We start from the raw sequence: 18,610 nt of genomic DNA, 5'->3' as shown, positions 1-18,610 counted from the left end.
TTCCAAAGTAAGTAATTTGTGGCATATCAATGAGATGACTTTTGTTTTGGTGTAGCTTATGGTAGAGCCTATTAGGGTACATTAAGGCACAGGCAATTTTGGATTTGGTGATGTGTAATGAGGCAGACTTGATTAAAAAGCTTAAGGTGAAGGAGCATTTAGCGGTTAGTGACATAATATGATAGAGTTCACTCTGTGGTTTGAGGGGGAGAAGCTGGAATCGGATGTGAACTGAAAACAACAAATGCTAGCTATCACAGCGGGTCAGGCATCATTCATTGAGAGAGAGCAAGTTAACGTTTTGAGTCTAGATGGCTCTTCATCACTTCACTTCAGCTCTATGAGGAGTCATCTAGACTCAAAACATTAGCTTGCTCTCTCTCCATGGGTGACTCGCTGTGATCTCCAGCATTTCTTGTTTTCAGCACAGATTCCAGAATCTGTGGTCATTTGTTCCAGGAATCAGGATGTAATAGTATTACAATTAAGTAAAGATAACTGCAAAGACGTGACGGAGAAGCTGGCCAAAGTTGATTGGAAAGGGAGTCTAGTAGGAAAGATGTGGAGCAGAAATCTCTGAGGGTAATTTGAGAGGTACAGCAGAAATTCATCCTAAGGAAGAAGAAACACACTAAGAGGATGGCAAGGCATAGCTGACAGGAGAAGTCAGGGACAGCCTAAAACAAAAAGAAAAAGCAGACAATGTTGTCAAGATTAGTGGGATGCCAGAGGTTTAGGAAGCCTTTAAAAACCATCAGCGGACAACTAAAAATGCAATAAGAGGGACAGAAGATGAACTATGTGGGTAAGCTAGCTAGTAATAGAAAATAAAATGTTTATGATATCTAAAAGGTAAGAGGAGCAAGATTGTACACTTGTCCACTGGAAAATGAGGCTGGAGAAGTATTAATATGGAACAAAGAAGTGGCAGAGGTACTGAATAGATACTTTAATCAGTTTTCACAGTGGACGACACGCGCAGCATACTGGAACTTCAAGAAAGTCATAGGGCAGAGGTGTGTGTCTTGGCCAACATTAAAGAGAAGGTGGTGGGGAAGCTTAAAGGTGGATATATCACCTGGACCAGACGGACTACACCTCACAGTTCCAAATGAGACAGATGAGATTGCAGAGGCATTGGGGTGGTGATCTTTCAGGAATCACTGGATTCTGAGAGGGTCCCAGAGGTCTGGAAAATGTTTAATATAACACCTCTGTTTAATAAGGGAGGGAACAGGACCAAAAAAAAGCCCTTCTATTTCTGAAGGGCTTTTGCCTGAAACGTCGATTTTCCTGCTCCTCGGATGCTGCCTGAGGTGCTGTGCTTTTCCAGCACCATTCTAATCCAGAATCTGGTTTCCAGCATCTGCAGTCATTGTTTTTACCATGAAAGATTTCTGCTCTTATTCTGTCCTTTCACCCGAGGTATGGTGACCTCAGGTTAAAACACCACCAGTCCTCTCACTGATGAGAGATCAGTGCTATGGTCATCTGGAACAATGGTGATTTTATCTTACCCTTTTTTTCTCATTACAACCTTTGTAGAGATTCTCACGTAGAATATTCAATGAATACGCTCCCACATCAATTGTCTCAACTTTTAACTTTTTTTTTATCTTTTAGCTTCCCTGGATGAAATACTATATTTCCTAATTTGAATATTGCTGAAAAAAGCTACATGCTGTCAAAAATTTCATTCATCAGGATAGAATTACAAGAATACCAAATTTCAAATGGAACAACTTAGACTGCATGAGAAGAGGCGCTGATTGGTTGGCAAGCAAACACAGATGGAGATGTCAACAAATTGAGAATGCACCATGGAACAATTAACCTCCAAGTTGTTGTTTAAATCAAAACCAAACAAGTCAACTCTAATTCAGGCATTGCTATGGGGAATGCACCAGGAAATAATTATTCCCCAAGCTTTTAATTTATTGAGCAGGATGAACTACTGAACATCATTTTTCTATTTATAAGGACAGAGTCTTGTGTTTGAATATTTACATCTTCTAGCAAGCATAAATAAGCCAAATTGCAAGTCTGACAAGCTTAAATTGATTACTGTGTATTTCTTATTAAGCAGTTGTGATTGTATCAAGTGTTATCCAATTGCAGAATCACATTTAAAGGTATGACAAGTATGGGTTGGTTGAAGGGCTCCAGCCCGAAACATTGATTTTCCTGCTCCTCAGGTACCACCTGACCCATTGTGCTTTTCCAGCAACACACTCTGAATACATCAACACTCTACCTAATGTGAACAACCGAAGTAACATGATGCTTGACAACATCCACCACCACTGGGACAATGGCCTACATACCTGGCGATACACCAGCACTGAAAGTCATAAGCCATGTTATACAGTTGTGCGGGAGATAGAACATTGTTTGGCTTTTAATCTCATTCTGTTAGCTGAGATTAAACCTTGTCTGTTGCTCAAAGTTTTGAGACAATTTGAGGTAAACTGTACACTTTTCAGTACTGAAGATAGCAGCTTTAGGCCCATTCACAAATTTGTGAGATATGCAATGATCTGATCAGGGTAGCTACTATTCAGCAGAAACTTTTTTGGTACACCTTATTTTGACTTTGCACTGTCAGCAAATGGGTCAGGCCCTAGTTACAAAGTTGTTAAGACAAACATTATAACACATGGAATTGCAGAAGTTCCAATGTATATATTGACCGGTGTGGTAGACAGCAGTAGGTAATCCATCAGCAGGCTCCACAACTTGCATATCGCTCCACTTCAAAGGTGAACTTCAGTGTGGGATGGAGCCCATTAAAAGTTGAGAGAAAATCTTTACCTGCAGACTCAGCATTGTAAATGCATCATGTGTAATGGAAATATGCAACTGGTATGAGATCATTCCGTCAAAGCAATGTTCCTCATGGAAACCAATGAAAGTGTTAGTGAGAGCTGAGCCTAGAAAGCATCTCATGACAATGTGGCTTGGGTATACATGATGTCATTTATACATGGCACTGGTGAAACAACACCTGGAGTACTGTGAATGATATTGATCATCTCACTTAAGGAAGAATGTAAATGCATTGGAAACTGTTCAGAGAGTTTAACAAACTAATAGAGCTGAGCACCTTCTCCCAATCCCCATCCACCAGGCCTTGTCATCACATAGACTGTTACCACAAATGACCTTGGTCAGCTACTAACAGCCTCCATTAGCAGCTATTGACCTTTACCCAGCCCTTTGTCTGCCCAACTGCTTTTAGAGTCATACAGTTCTATCTGAATGCCATTTCCATCATTTACTGTTTTCCCCCTCCACACCCGTTCTCTAGCATAAATACCAACCTTTTCCTAGCTACCGTCAGTTATTAAGGGTCACTGGAAATGAAAAATTAAATCTGCTGTCTCCCACAGATGCTACCAGGCCTGCTGAGTTTTTCCAGCAATTTCTGATTTTGGAATAATACTTGGCATAAGAGGGTTGGATAGAGTAGGCTTGCATATGTTTAGATGAGGACCAGATGCCTTGAAACATTAAAAAAACCCTGTAGTCATTACAAGGTAAATGTGGGGACAATGTTTCCTCTTATGGCTAATTACCTGACAAAAGAGCAGCGCTCCAAAACCTTGTACTTTCAAATAAACCTTTTGGACCATAACCCGGTGTTGCGTGATTTTTAACTTTATTCACCCCAGTCCAACATTGGCATCTCCATATCATGGTTAAAATTAGTAATGGGGTCACCCATTTAAAACAGAAATGAGGCAATTTATTTTTCTCTGACGCTAGTCAATCTTTGGAATTCTCCTTGAAAAGGTTTTGGAAGCAGGGTCCTTGAATATTTTTAAAAGGTAGAGGTAGATGGATTCTTTTTGAGAGGTGAAAGGTTATTAAGGATGAGCAGGAATGCGAACGTGTAGTTACAATCGGATTCTACACTAACACAATCTGAAAAAGATTATAATATGAAACATTTAGTTACATTTTGTCCAAAAAGTATCGGCAAAGTCAGTCAATTACCTAATAGCTACTCATTGGCTAACAGCTAAACTAATATATTCAGAATTTTGATGCATCAAATTGTATCAGGAAGTACTATTCACTGATATAGTTTTGCCACCTTCTGGACTCAAACAGGATAGCACAGAGCAAAAATAGAAATAAAGCAGACATTTCCCAGCCCTTAAGTCTCCCTGCTACAGAATGTTGTGAAACTTGAAAGGGCTCAGTTACCAGGGTTGGAAGTTTCGAGCTATAGGGAAAAGCTGGGGCTATTTTCCCTGCAGCATCAGAGTCTGAGGTTGATAAAATTGAGGGTCATGGATAGGGTGAATAGACAAGGTCTTTTACCCATGGTGGGGGAGTCCAAAATGAGAGGAAATATATTTAAGATGAGAAGGTAAAGATTTGAGAGACCTATCTCATTTATGAAACAACACCTGCAGGTAAGCATCAACTGGAGACTAATTTATGAAAGTATAGATTTTTGTATCTATTTTCAGTATTTAATTGGATTGCAGAGAGATAAGCAGTAGCTGCTGAAGGCTCTCAGTCTCAAAACGATCATGGGCAGGTTGAAAACAGTGGCAATGCACATTTATACTAAGATGTACTCAAGAAAAGATCAAGTCAAAAACTCATTCTTTTGGTTCCAATATTCACTTCTTCTCATACAATCTCTGATTGAAACCCAACTGAGTTTCATGCTCGACTTTCAGCAGGATTGATCTTCACGTTCTCTATTTGGAGTTTTTTTGAAAATTTACTGTCAATTTTCTTTATTTTAAACACCTCAATCAAATCACAATTTTTTTTAAAAAATGTGGATTTTAATGTAAACACCTGAAAGAGTAGTTGCATGGCAAAAGACATTGATTTTCAACTATTGAAACTCAGAAAATTGTGATTTGTGAACAGGCAGAATGAATTCAATTGCCAGAGCAATGCCTACCAGAAAGCTGGGTGCAAACCCACTACAGCCATTTCAAGAGGTCCAGTGAGATGATGGGTCATCAAAGTAATTAAACGTATGGTGACGAGGTTCCCACATCTTTACAGAGAAAGAGCACGTCTCCAAGAACTGCTGGCCTTCCAGCAAAGGCCCTTATTTGTAAAATATTAGTCTTATACCCATTATTCTCCTTTTCAAACTGGATGTAAAATTCAATATGGTGGTCATTGTCACTTTAATTCAGAGGTCATTAATTAACTCCCTCACGTTATGCAACACTAGGCTATTATAACATACTGTCTGGTTGATTTAAAACAATGTTCTAAGAAACTACTTCCCTATCTAGGCCAAACTTATATTTCCAGTTTATATGTAGATTAAAGTCACCCCTGACTACTTCCAACTCCCTTTCACAAACAACCAATATGTTTTCCTACATACTTGATTCCATATTGTGGTTACTGTCAGGGGCCTGTAAACTGCTCCCACAGGTGACTTCACTCCCCTATAAATCCTCCTCCTCAACCAAATAAATTCTATGTTCTGATCTCCTGAATCTTAGTAGCTACCCTCCTACTTTTACTAAGTTCCCTATTTTTCTTGAATGTCATACAGTCCTGAAAATTCAGGACCCAACCCTGTTTATCCTGAAATCTTCTCTCTATAAAGGCTATCATATTTGTTCATTTCAATATTTGTTATCAATTTGTTTACTTTATAATTAGTATAACACATTCCGATATATAGCCTTTAGATTGCCTTTGTGATATTTCGTTTTGACTTTAGGTGTATTTCTAGTATATTTTTCTCTAACCCTTCCTGTCATTCTCTGGGACTGATTTCCCACATTACTTTTTCTTCTTTTACCTTATCTCTACACTTTGATATGCCACACCTTTCCACATTTGATCCACTGGCTCCACTCTCTAATTTAAAAACCTTATTACTTCCTTGGTTATGCAATTTGCAAGACTACTGACCCCTGCATGGTCTGGGTGCAGTTTGTCCTAATGATATAACCCCCTTTTCCCCATCCCTCCCATACTAGATTTCTAAACCTTTTTAAACAGTTTGAGGTAAAACACTTGCACTGTAAAGAAAACCACCAAGAGTTATTTGCAGAGGACAATACAGTTGAATATTCATTTTTGTTTTAAGAAAAGAATGAATACTGATGCTTTGAGAAAACACAATCACTTTAAAAATGGGAAAACAGCTATTAAACATAGCCAATTTCTTTCAGTCTAACAATATTAAAGAATATTCCTAGGTTACTGTACTCTATAAATATTGCAAGTTTAAAGGCTATAAACACACTATATATCAAGGTTTTATCATAATATTGGATATCTGTTAGAATGAATTACACCATGGGCAACATATCAGTGAACATTAATTCAGATGGCAATCTAACTTGCTGTGTGCCACTGGAATCAACACTGGGGCCACAATTATTTACAATATGACTTGGGTGAGGAAAGTGAGTGTACTGTCACCAAATTTGCAGATGACAAAAATATGGGTAGGCAAATAGTTGGGATGTCAAAAAGTGTCTGCAGAGAGATATAGACATGTTAAGTGATTGGGCAAAATCATGGCAAGTAGAGTATAAAAGTAGACAGGTTTTGTTAGGATTACACAATGCATTAGTCAGATCATGAAAATGTGTTGCTGGAAAAGTGCAGCAGGTCAGGCAGCATCCAAGGAGCAGGAGAATCGACATTTCGGGCATGAGCCCTTCTTCAAGGGCTGATTCCTGAAGAAGGGTTCATGCCCGAAACGTCGATTCTCTAGCTCCTTAGATGCTGCCTGACCTGCTGCGCTTTTCCAGCAACACATTAGGAGCATAAGTATGCCATTCAGTCTATGTCTTACAGACTTATCTGGCTTCTCTTTCCAGAAATCCACAGTAGCAAGTAGTTTGCCGACTGACAAATGTAAATGTGTGTTAATTTTAAATTCTTGATTCCAATAAAAGCCAAATACAATGTAGAATAGAAGAACTTCAGATATGACCTCTTTATTTTAGATGTCAATAGAAATCTCAGAATTTGAGGTACTTACTGCTATATTCAAAATAAAAAGTACAACTTTAATAAACTTTCTATACATTGATGATTTTCAATTCCTACAATACACTGCTTATTCTACATTACAGCAAAAAAAGGAGGGAACTATTTTGCATTCCGTGCAATTATGTCCTCGTAACTAATTAAGGCAAAGCTAGTGATAACGTAACAAGTAACTAGTTTTACAGCGTGTGGACTTGACATCAGAAGGGCTCTCGTTTTATTACTGACTCCAGAAACATTGGCAGTAGAGAAAAGATAATGAAGGGTTGGAATGCCCAGCAGCAGCCTAGAGATAAATATGACAAATAACTGAACAAATACCTGAATTACTCAATGATGAAAGCAACCCTGAGACATTTCATCTGATTTTAATTGCACTGGGAAGCACTCATCAAAATTACATCTCAAATGTGTACATAAATACTTAAAATACAGAGAAAGAAAAAAAGAAAAATAGTTGAAGGCAACAATGCTCACCATGTTTCTTGTCCACCTTTAGATTTTACACTACACAGAGCAAAATATTCATAAATGAAGAATGAATCACTTAATAACCCATCCATTTATTCAATGGGTGCAGTTGAGCTGGAACGTAATTAAGCCCCAGAGCACAGATGTTTGGTAATTTCACTGTGCAAGTTATCATTTTCTGTGACTATAAAAATACTAACAATGCCCTTAAGTGTCAAAATCACCTATAGTATGCATTTGGTGGGCTACTGCTCTTCCACATATATACATCTGAGTAAATAATGAAGAACTATTGTCTCTTTTACAATGAGAAGTTATTTTAGTTCTAGTCTCTTTCCCTCAAGAACCATTTGTATCTCTTTGGCATCCAGTGTCTCATACTTCAACAAAGCCTCTGCAAGATTTTTGTGTTCTTTTGCATGAGTCTTCAAGATTTGCTTTGCTCTTTCATAAGAATCCTGTGTTTAAAAGAAAAGATTTTTAATACAATCTCAAAGATCTCAATCAAAATTAGCATATCATAAACATTTAACATTAAGTCTACTAATTTAGTGGTATTTTCTGTATACTGTTATCATATCCATAGTCTAAAGCACCACACACTCAACAGTACTGAAAATAAATTAAATGAATTGAAATTAAATTACACAATGGTTATACAGTTTAGTTGAAGAAAAAAATGTTATAACATGTACTAAATTGTGATCCAAACAAATTAGAATTGGCTACACATGTCTGAAGAAACTTGAATCTGAATTATTTCAAAATTGCAAGGAAATGTGGCTGTGTGTGTGCACAAGAAAACAACATGTGAGCAAATGCAAGCATGGAAAACCAAAACCCTGTGAAAGACCAGTATTCATGTAGCAGTTTTCATGACCTTATGATATACCAAAATACCTTCTAGGAAATTAGGCACTTACATGTGTACATATGAATTATGAGCACAAATAAGTAATTTGTCTTTTCAAATCTGATTTGCCATTCAATAAGGTCCTTGCTAATCTGTGTGGGTTTCACATCAATTGCAGTAACCTATGATTTCTTTGCCTAACAAGAATCCATCTACATCCAGATTAAAAATATTCCATAACCCAACTCCACCATCTTCACAAGCAGAGAGTTCCAAAGTTGCACTATCTCCCAAGAGAAAACATAGCCCTTCATCTGTCTTAAAAAGGGTGACCCTTAATTTTAGAAATGTCCACTAGTAATAAATTCACCCACAAGAGTAAACAACCTTTCCGCATCCACCCTGTCAAGATCATTCAGAATCTTATAAACTTCAATCAAATCACCCATCACTATTTTAAACTTCAGTTAAAACAGCCAAGACTGTTCAATCTTCCTTCATAAGAGAACTCACTCATTCCAAACACCATTCTAGTAAACGTCCTTTGAACTGCCTCCAATGTTTACTGACACCTTCCTGTAAATAAGGCTACCAAAATTACACTCGATACTTGAAATGTGGTCTCACCAATGATCTACATAACTGATGCATAACATCCTTAATGTTATATTCAATTCCTCTTATAATAAACAATAGCAATCCATTAATCTCCTTAATTTCTTATGCATACTAATATTGTGACTCACGCATTCAAAGACCATGAGATATAGGAACAGAATTAGGCTATTTGGCCCATTGAAGCTGCTCCAACATTCAATCACGATGGATGTTCTCAATCTCATTCTCCTGCCTTCTCCCCTAAATCCCTGATTCCTGTCGAATCAAGAACCTATCTACCTCTGTCTTAAATGCACTCAATTATTTGGTTTGCACATCTTCTGCACCAATGGAATACCACAGATTCACTGCTCTCTGGCTGAAGAAATTCCCCATGTCAGTTCAAAAGGGTCATCTCTTCATTCTGACACTGTGCTCTTGCGTCTTTGTCTCTTCTACTCGTGGAAACATAATCTCTGTGCCTATTCTAACCAGGCCTCAAAGTATTCTCTAAGTTTCAATAAGATACCCGCCCCCATCCTTCTAAACTCTATCGAATACCCAAATCCTCAGCTGCCCCTCATACGACAAGCCCTTCATCGCTGGAATCATACTTGTAAACCTTCTCTAGTCCTCTTCCAATGCTAGCACACCCTTTCTTAAGCACGCGACCCTAAAACTGCTCACAGCTTTCAAAATATGGTCTGACCAGTGTCTTACACAGATTCAGCAGTACCTCTTTGCTCTTTTACTATAAACTGCTTGAAATGAATGCTACTTTGCATGTCTTCCCAAATGCCAATTGAACCTGCATGTGCCCCTAAACAGAAACCCGAGTCTCTTTGTACTTCAGATTTCTAAAGCCTTCCCCCATTTAGAAAATAATCTACATAACTACTCTCCTTACAAAGTGCATAACCTCTCAATTTCCCACATGGTATTCTATCTGCTACTTCTTTGCTCACCCTCCTAGTCTGTCTAAGTCTTTGTGCTCAACACTACTGCTCCTTCCAACCTTGTTTCATCTGCAATCTAGCAAAAATGCCCTCAGTTCCTGCATCCAGATCATTAAAGGTATGACGTGAATTGTTGTGGTCCCAACATGGACCCTTGTGGAGGCCCATCCACCAGTGACCTGCTGCCATCCTGAACAAAACCCCTTTATCACCACTCTGCATAATCAGCCAATCCTTTAGCTATGCCAGTACCTAGTCCCTAACAACATGGGACTCTTATCTTATTTAGTTGACTCCTGTGCAGTACCTTGTCAAAGGTTTACTGGAACACCTAAATCCCTCTTCATCTTGGAATTCCATAGGCATTCTACATTTAAGTCATACTTCACCTTTTTATTTTCCTACCAGTGTGAACAACTTCACAATTCAACCCCCGTGTCCCCCACCCAACGCCCTCCAAACATTATACTCTGCCAGATTTTTGTCCATGCACTTGACTGATCTGTACCAGTCTGAATCCTTATTTTTACAATTTCCACAACATACTTTTCTATCTATCTTTGGGTCATCTGCAAATTTAGCTACCACGATTTGGGTGAGGAGATCAAATGCATCAATATAAATTACAAAAAGTTGAGAAAATCCATAACAAATCGCTGTGAAATTCCACTTATCATATTCTGTCAATTAATTAAGGCCCATTTATGCATACTGTGTTCTGCCAGTCAGCCAATCTTCTATACATGCCAGTACATTACCCTGAGTACTATAGTTCCTACTTTGGCAAAGTTACGAATTAAAGGGAAGCTGTTCAAATGCCTTCTGGAAATCTAAGAACAGTACATCAATGGGTGTCCTTTCATCTACAGCAAACTCCAATAAATTGATTAAATATGATAGTCCGTTCATAAAACCATGCTGATTCTGCTCTATGGGCTATTTTCAATTATCTGGTTACAATGTTCTAAATGCTTAATTCTTAACAGCTTACTCACAACAGACATCATGCAAACTGGTCTATAATTTCCTGAGTTATGTTCCATTCTTGAACAGAAAATTTTTATTGTAAAATATAACCTAAAGGTAAAGGTGCCATTGTCTGACCAGATCGTAAGACTACATTCCCATTACAGAGATACTTGGTTTAACCATAGAGTCACCATACCTCAGGTGAGTTGAGAGGTTGAGGAGGAGACTCTTTCATAGCAACCTCAGTGTGGAAACTGAAGCTATGCTGTTGGCATCACTCCGCACTGCAAATCAGCTATCCAGCCAACTGAGCTAACCTGTACCACTTAAGATCATAAAAAATGAGAAGTAGGCCCATTCAACCCATTGGATCTGTTCCACGCTCAACAGCTGATCCAAAAATCCTCAATTCCATTCTTCTGCCTTTTCTTCATAACCCTTGAGTCCCTTATAGAGTAAAAGTTGTCTCTCTCAGTGTTGAATATAAGACATTATCCAGCCTCAATATCCCTCTGCAGAAAAGAATTCCACAGATTCACCAGCCTTAAAAGAAGAAAGTCCTTATCTGACATGAATATGCAACTCCTTATACTGAGATTGTGCCCTCTGGACCTGAACTCTCCCACAGGGGAAAGAACGTTTCGACATATTCTCTGTCAAATCACCCAGTAATCTTGATTTGGAGGTGCTGGTGTTGGACTGGGGTGTACAAAGTTAAAAATCACAACACCAGGCTACAGTCCAACAGATTTATTTGGAAGCACTAGCTTTTGGAGCACTGCTCCTTTATTAGGTAGTTGCCCAATAATCTTGAATGTTTCAATAAGGTTGCCTCTCATTCTTCTTTACTCTAACAAGTACACTCCCAATTTACTCAATGTTTCCTCATAACTAGTCCCTCCATATCTAGATTACTACTTGCCTGTCTGATGGAACCTTTCCAAATTCTAACAGATTTTGGAAAATTAACACCAATGCATCTGCTACCTCATTAGCCACCTCTTTGAAGGGTCCTATGAATAAGTCAAAGAAGAGCTAGGAACATCAACCTGCTACTCCATCTCTATGCTCAGTACTCCTTCTCTCGTGATAAGAATTCTAAAAAGTTCCATTTTTTCTTCCACCAACTGATTCACAGCTATTTTAGTATGTTTTTGAATCCTCCGTAGTGGGTACCAAAGCAACATATTCCACGCATCTTCTGTTTTTTATTACCAACTCACCGCTCTCAACCTCTAAAAGGGTTAATATTCATTTAGTCTTTTCCTTCATAAAAACTTTGCTCCTTTTACATTTCTAGCTAGCTTCCTCTCCTGTAGGAACTCCTTTGTCCTAATTAACTTTTTATTCATTTTCTGTCTCCCTTTGTATTCTGACCAATCATCTTCACATGACTTTATCTTTTGACCACAAGTTTCATGCTCTCCTTAACATCTTTAGTTAAATATAGTTGGTAGTGTATCCTTTGAAATATTTCTTTACAGCAGTATTCAGAAATGCTGCCTTTAAATATATGCCTATCTCCTAAAATAATATCTAGTTCTAGCTCAGCTTTCACGTGCACATAGTTATCCTTCCCATGTTTAAAATACTAATCTTAGACCTACTTTCTTGTGCTGTAAAATTCAATCATATTAAAATTATCTAGATGGTACCTTGGAAGTCATTAATTAATTCAGTCATATTGCATAACACTAAGTCTTGCCTATTTGGTAATCACGATTGTCATGCTAGAAAAGCAGTAATCAATTTGCACATTAGCTCCGCGATCATGTGCTGACATTTTGTAATTAATATTGGCCAGGACAATAGAGATTCTCTCTCATTGCTTGGCTTCTTCATCTGACAAGGTAGTTAATCTGAAATAAAGTACTTCTAGTGAAGAACTCTTTCAGTAGTGCACAGTCAACCTAGATTATTGTTGTCAGGACTCTGAAAAATAATCAGATTTAATCTGGACTTCAGAAATGTCTACCATAAATATGTTCAAAGGTTTGGGTATTGTATTACCTAACAAAAGCAAACAAAAATAATCTTACCCTCAATAATATCCTGACTTCTTGTTCAATAGCAGATTGTGTATCTGGGCTTGCTCTTTCTGGATCTGAATAAGTCATCACTCCAAGCTTTAGACAAAAACAAAACAGAATGCGATCACAATGCTACATAATATTGAACTTGATGAATACATCACCTAACAGCTCATTTTCACAATAACAGCAGAGATGACAAAAATAGGCTGTGTGTTACTTCAGCCGATGCAGAATGGAGTAAGGGTGCAGTCAAATGTTAGACACTCACTTAACCTTGTTATGGAGGTGTTCTGTAAAAGTAAAGTGAAGACATGCAGGAGAGCTTTGCACTGAAATGGACTGCAGACAAGCTTGATGTGAGCTGAAGTATCTTCCAAGATTTAAGTGGACTGATGGGCTTTGACAATATTTATGATAATGAGAGCTTCTATTAATGATCAACAGGAAAGAAGCAAAGCCAATGCTGATAATGCCAAAATGATTTCAGCAGGAAGAATTCATTGAATTTTAAGCTCCAGATTTTCCTATCTCAGTGTGATGGAATGGAGGCAACAGAAAAAAAAGCTGAACAGCAGCAACACATTCTGTTTCTGTTTTCATCATCGGCAATTTTCACAAGGACCTATGTCAATTGACATGCTAATTAAATTGCTTATGGGTCTATTAAAAACCTAACTTTGTTTTGTTGAAGTTTTAATAGAGATGGTTTGCCTTTTGGAATCCTCAGCTTCAGATAATAAGGACAAGTACACAGCATGTCAAAAATGTGGTACAAGATAGTGAATTACCTACTTTAGAGCAGTACACAATGAATTCAAGGGGCTTACTGACAGCAGTCCACGTATGGGTAAGTACATACAAGATAATAGTGATGTCATATACAGAGGAATCTTGATTATCCGACATTCGATTATCCAAGTATCAGATTATCTGGCAAGATTGCAATGTCTCGATGTTCGGCTAAACTATGTTATCCGGTATTCGATTACCCGGAATTCGATCAACTGAGCGAAATACTTTCTTCCCCCGCCCCCCCCAATTCGTTTGGATAACTGGGGTTCCTCTATACATAAAGGACTTTGTTTGCATCTGCTCTGGGAGGTGGACATTGCTGGTAGGGCCAGCATTTGTTGCCCATTCCTAATTGACCTTGTACTGTTAGGCCATTTACAGAGCGTTGTTAAGTTTAAACCATATTACTGTGGGTCTGAAGTCACATGCTGGCCAGCAGGTAAGGATGACAAATTTCTTTTCTTAAAGGACATTAGTAAACCAGATGAGTTTTCTTTAATGAGAATTGATAGTTCCATGAACACGACAGCTAAGACTGGCTTGATGTTCTAGATTTATTTCAGTTTAAATTTCACCAGTTTCCAGTGTATCACTGTCTGTGACTCCCAATTTAATGAAGTACTGCTTTAAAACTCCAACCTAGAGGGAACAGAGACATGTTTTCTCGAATAAAAGATTTGGAAAAGAGAGAGAATATTTATCAAGAAAACATATGCTAACAATTGGTTGACAACTTTGTTTGAAAGCAGCAATTTTACTCTTAGACATAGGATACTTGCAGAACACTTAAATGATGACCTTTCCATCTGATGCCTTACCCTCCCAGAGGTATCCCATTTTCATTCACAGATCCTTGCAGCCTATTCAGATAGCGAAATCACCTCTTATTGAAAACTCCGATGCATGGAAAAACTGATTTCAAGAGAGTTTCACAATGCACAAACAAAACTCCTACTGGAAAATACAGCCCCAAATGTTACTAATCTGGAGTTAAAAATTAGAAATATCTGATACATGTATACTTAACAGAGTAACAGTCATACAGCATGGAAATGGACCCTTTGGTCCAACTTGTCCATGCTGACCTGGTATTCTAAACTGCACTAGTCCCATTTGTGTGTGTTTGGCCCATATCCCTGTGAATCTTTTCTATTCATGGATCTGTCCAATGTCTTTTAAATGTAATTATACCCACCTCCACCGCTTCCGCTGGCAGCTCATTCCATCCATACACCACCCTGTGTGTGAAAAAGTTGCCCCTCAGGTCCCATTTAAAATTTCCCTCCCATAGCTCAAATTCTCCAGATCTAGCAACAACCTTGTAAACGTTTTCTATACCCTTCTAGCTTTACAACATCCTTTCAATAGCAGGGCAACCTGAATTGTAAGCAGTATTCTAAAAGTCTTGTACAGCTGCAACATGGTGTCCAAACTCCAAAGTCAATGCTCTGACCAATAAAGGCAAGCGTGCCAAAATGCCTTCTTCACTACTCTCTACCTGCGACACAGTTTTCAATTAACTATGAACCTGCACCCACGAGGTTCCTCTATTCAACAATACTCTCTGGGACCCTACCAGTAACTGTGTAAATCCTCCCCTGGTTTGCCTTACTAAAATGTAACACCTTACATTTATCTAAACTCTCACTTCTTGGCTCACTGGCCCATCTTTGTACTTATTAGATACTTCTGCACTGTTCACTTTACCACCAATTTTGGTGCCACCTGCAAACTAACTAACCACACTTCCTATAATTCTCATACAAATTATTGACATAAATGATGAACAACAGTGGACCAAGAACCGATCACTGTGGTTCACTACTGGCCACAGGCCTAACAACCTTCTATCACCACTCTGTCTTCTACCATCAAGCCAATTTTGTAGCCAACTGGCTCTTCCTGGATCTCATATGACCTAATCTCACTAAACAGTCTACCACGTAGGACCCTGTCAAAGGTCTTGCTAAAAGCCGTGTAGATAATGCCTTCATCTATCTTCTTGGTAGCCTCTTCAAAAAACTCAAATTTGTGAAATACGATTTCCCACATAAAGCCATGCTGACTATCACTAGTCAGTCTTTGCTTTTCCAAATTCACGTAAAGCCTATCCCTCAGAATTGCCTCCAACAACTTGCCCACCACTGACATCAGACTCAATGGTCAAAAGCTCCCTGGTTTTTCCTTGTCACCTTTCCTATACAAAAGCACAAAATTTGCCACCCTCCAGTTTTCCGGCACCTCACTGATACAAATACCTCTAAGGGACTGCACAATCTCTTTCCTAACTTCTATAAATGGTCTGTCAGCAACATTTCTCTAGGTAAAAACAATGACTGCAGATGCTGGAAACCAGATTCTGGATTAATGGTGCTGGAAGAGCACAGCAGTTCAGGCAGCATCTGAGGAACAGTAAAATTGATGTTTCGGGCAAAAGCTCTTCATCAGGAATTAAGGCAGAGAACCTGAAGCGTGGAGAGATAAGCTAGAGAAGGGTGGGGATGGGGAGAAAGTAGCACAGAGTAAAATAAGTGAGTGGGGGAGGGGATGAAGGTGATAGGTCAGGGAGGAGGGTGGAGTGGATAGGTGGAAAAGAAGATAGGCAGGTATGACAAGTCATGGGGACAGTGCTGAGCTGGAAGGTTTGGCTCTAGGGTGAGGTGGGGGAAGGGGAAATGAGGAAACTGTTGAAGTCCACATTGATGCCCTGGGGTTGAAGTGTTCTGAGGCACACAGCAATCTCAAAGGCCTGTTGACACATGGAGGACAATCCACAGACAACATGGAAGTTACTTTCAGCAGATCCAAGCTACTTTTACACAGAAATTCAAATTGGACTAGAGATTTAATAAACAAATAACATTTTTTTACCTTATCACTCATTCCAAATTTTGTGACCATCAACTTTGCTATTTTGGTTGCATTATCAAAGTCACTCGAAGCACCTAGGTTAAAAGAAAAAGTATTTCAGTTACAGAAGACAGACAAATATTTTTCTTATTTTACTATTAACCTGAGAAAAAAATGAGAATGAAACAAAGGGAAATTACATTTAAAAATAATATTAGCAAAAAGAGGACAAGCAAAAGCTTTCAAAAAATAGTAATAGTCAGTGGAAATGGTTTACATTATAAGTAACTAGGGTCAGTATTTGCTGGAGAGCAACAGAATGGTATTCTAGACATTACAGAAAAAAAAAATGAATATTGAAACAGAGAGAAGGTATTCCCCCTCACCTTAAACCAATGCCCCCAGTACTTAACATTTTCATCCTGGGAAAAAGATTCCAACTACCAACCCTGTCCATGTCACTCATAATTTTATATACTTCCATCAGGTCACCCTCTCAGTCTCTGACACTCTTGCAAAAACAATCCAAGTTTGCCCAACTTCTCCTCATAGCTAATATACTCCTGGTAAACCTCTTTTTCACCCTCTTCATATCTTTCCTATAGTATGGCACCCAGAACTACACACAATATTCCAAATGTGGCCTCACTAAAATTTTACTGAAGCTGCAACATGACTTCCCAACTTTTATACTCAACGCCTCGAATGAAAGCAGCAAGCATGCCATAGCCCTTCCTTACTACCTTATCTAGTTGTGTCACCACTTTCAGGGAGCTATGGATTTTCCAGAGCACCTTTAAGATGGTGCAAAGCAATAACAATGCAGATCCAAAGTGAGTGAAGGGTCCAGGCACACAGATTAACATCATTAACAATACTGAAAATAATTAAAAAGGCTAATAGAGTATTGGGTAACCTGGGCCTGAATAGAAGGGAATAAAAGTCAAGCATCAGCTATACAAAGCCTGGCACGGACTGGACCTGGAGTGCTGAGCACAATCCCAGATGCTACACCTCAGAAAGGATATACAGACTTTGGAAAGGGAGCAACATAGGATTAACTAAAAAGCTACTAGGGTACTAGAAGCTATTTACAAGGAGACAGCACATAAACAATGAACGTATTCCCTGGAAATTAGAAGATTAAAGGGTAACTTTATCAAAAGTTTAAGATGTTAAGGGAGAGCTGACAGGATAGATAGGGAAAAGTATATTTTCTGGTCGGCAAGTTTACAACAAGAGAATATAGTCTAAAAATCCAAGCCTGACCTTTCGGGAGTGAAATTCAGAAACATTTCCACAAATGAAGGATGGCAGAAATTTAGAACAAATACTTCAACTGTTAATTTTAAATCTTTGGCTGATAGATCTGTCAAATAAAGGTATTAAAAGATATGGGACAAAAGTAGATATATGGAGGTGGATCACAGATCAGATAGGAGGTGGTCTCACCGAATTACTAAATGGGTTGAATCACAAAATGGGATGCTAGAGTTCTTATTGTTTCTTAATACAAGCCTGTGGTAATTTGTTCTGTTCCAAAGATGAGTTCTTCGGCTACTCTCCCGCCCATGCTGACATCCATTTGTGCAAGCAACTGAGCTCTGGTTTCACTCCACCTGTCACTTTCTGGTAACAATGACACCTGAAAGAGAATTTTACATAATACAAGCTCCTAAAAAACTGTACACAATACATTAGTACACAATTAAAGTTTAAACACGAAGTACTAATTTTAAAATATAAAAATTTCCATTTTTCAAATCCAGTTCTATATGGATTAAACACAATCTTCCACTAGTAATATAAACACACAATGAAGAATTATCCATAAGAAACATTGATTCTGACTTTAGATACATTTTATCATGTGTACTAAAAAGGACATTATCGACATGGATACAAAATTGGCCGAGTGACTGGCAAAGAGTAGTGCTTAATAATATTTCCTCAGAGTTGAGACAGGAGTTTATAGTAGAAGTGCTCAGGAACTGGTGATCAGTAGAATTTCAAAGTTTATTAAATTTACAGAACTTGGAAGCACCGAAAACCATGAAGAGATTACTGTAGAACTTGAAAAAGATGGACAG

At 38.3% G+C, this 18,610-nt stretch overlaps 1 protein-coding gene across 1 annotated transcript in view; it reads right to left on the bottom strand.

The window, feature by feature from the left end:
* Positions 1-6,931: 6,931 nt before the first annotated feature.
* Positions 6,932-18,610, bottom strand: part of LOC132815800 (ATP-dependent zinc metalloprotease YME1L1-like) — a 65,961-nt gene continuing 54,282 nt past the window's right edge. The window contains exons 16-19 of the mRNA XM_060825036.1: positions 18,039-18,165; positions 16,542-16,615; positions 12,885-12,971; positions 6,932-7,928 (exon numbers count right to left, since the gene is read on the bottom strand). Coding sequence (XP_060681019.1) covers positions 7,785-7,928; positions 12,885-12,971; positions 16,542-16,615; positions 18,039-18,165 — 432 coding nt within the window. The 3' untranslated portion in view covers positions 6,932-7,784. The remainder of the gene's footprint in view (positions 7,929-12,884; positions 12,972-16,541; positions 16,616-18,038; positions 18,166-18,610) is intronic.

Source organism: Hemiscyllium ocellatum, chromosome 5, assembly GCF_020745735.1.
Source record: "Hemiscyllium ocellatum isolate sHemOce1 chromosome 5, sHemOce1.pat.X.cur, whole genome shotgun sequence".
NCBI lineage: Eukaryota > Metazoa > Chordata > Chondrichthyes > Orectolobiformes > Hemiscylliidae > Hemiscyllium > Hemiscyllium ocellatum.
Note: the sequence above shows the minus strand (reverse complement) of the source record. Positions and strands in the feature narration are given on the sequence as shown.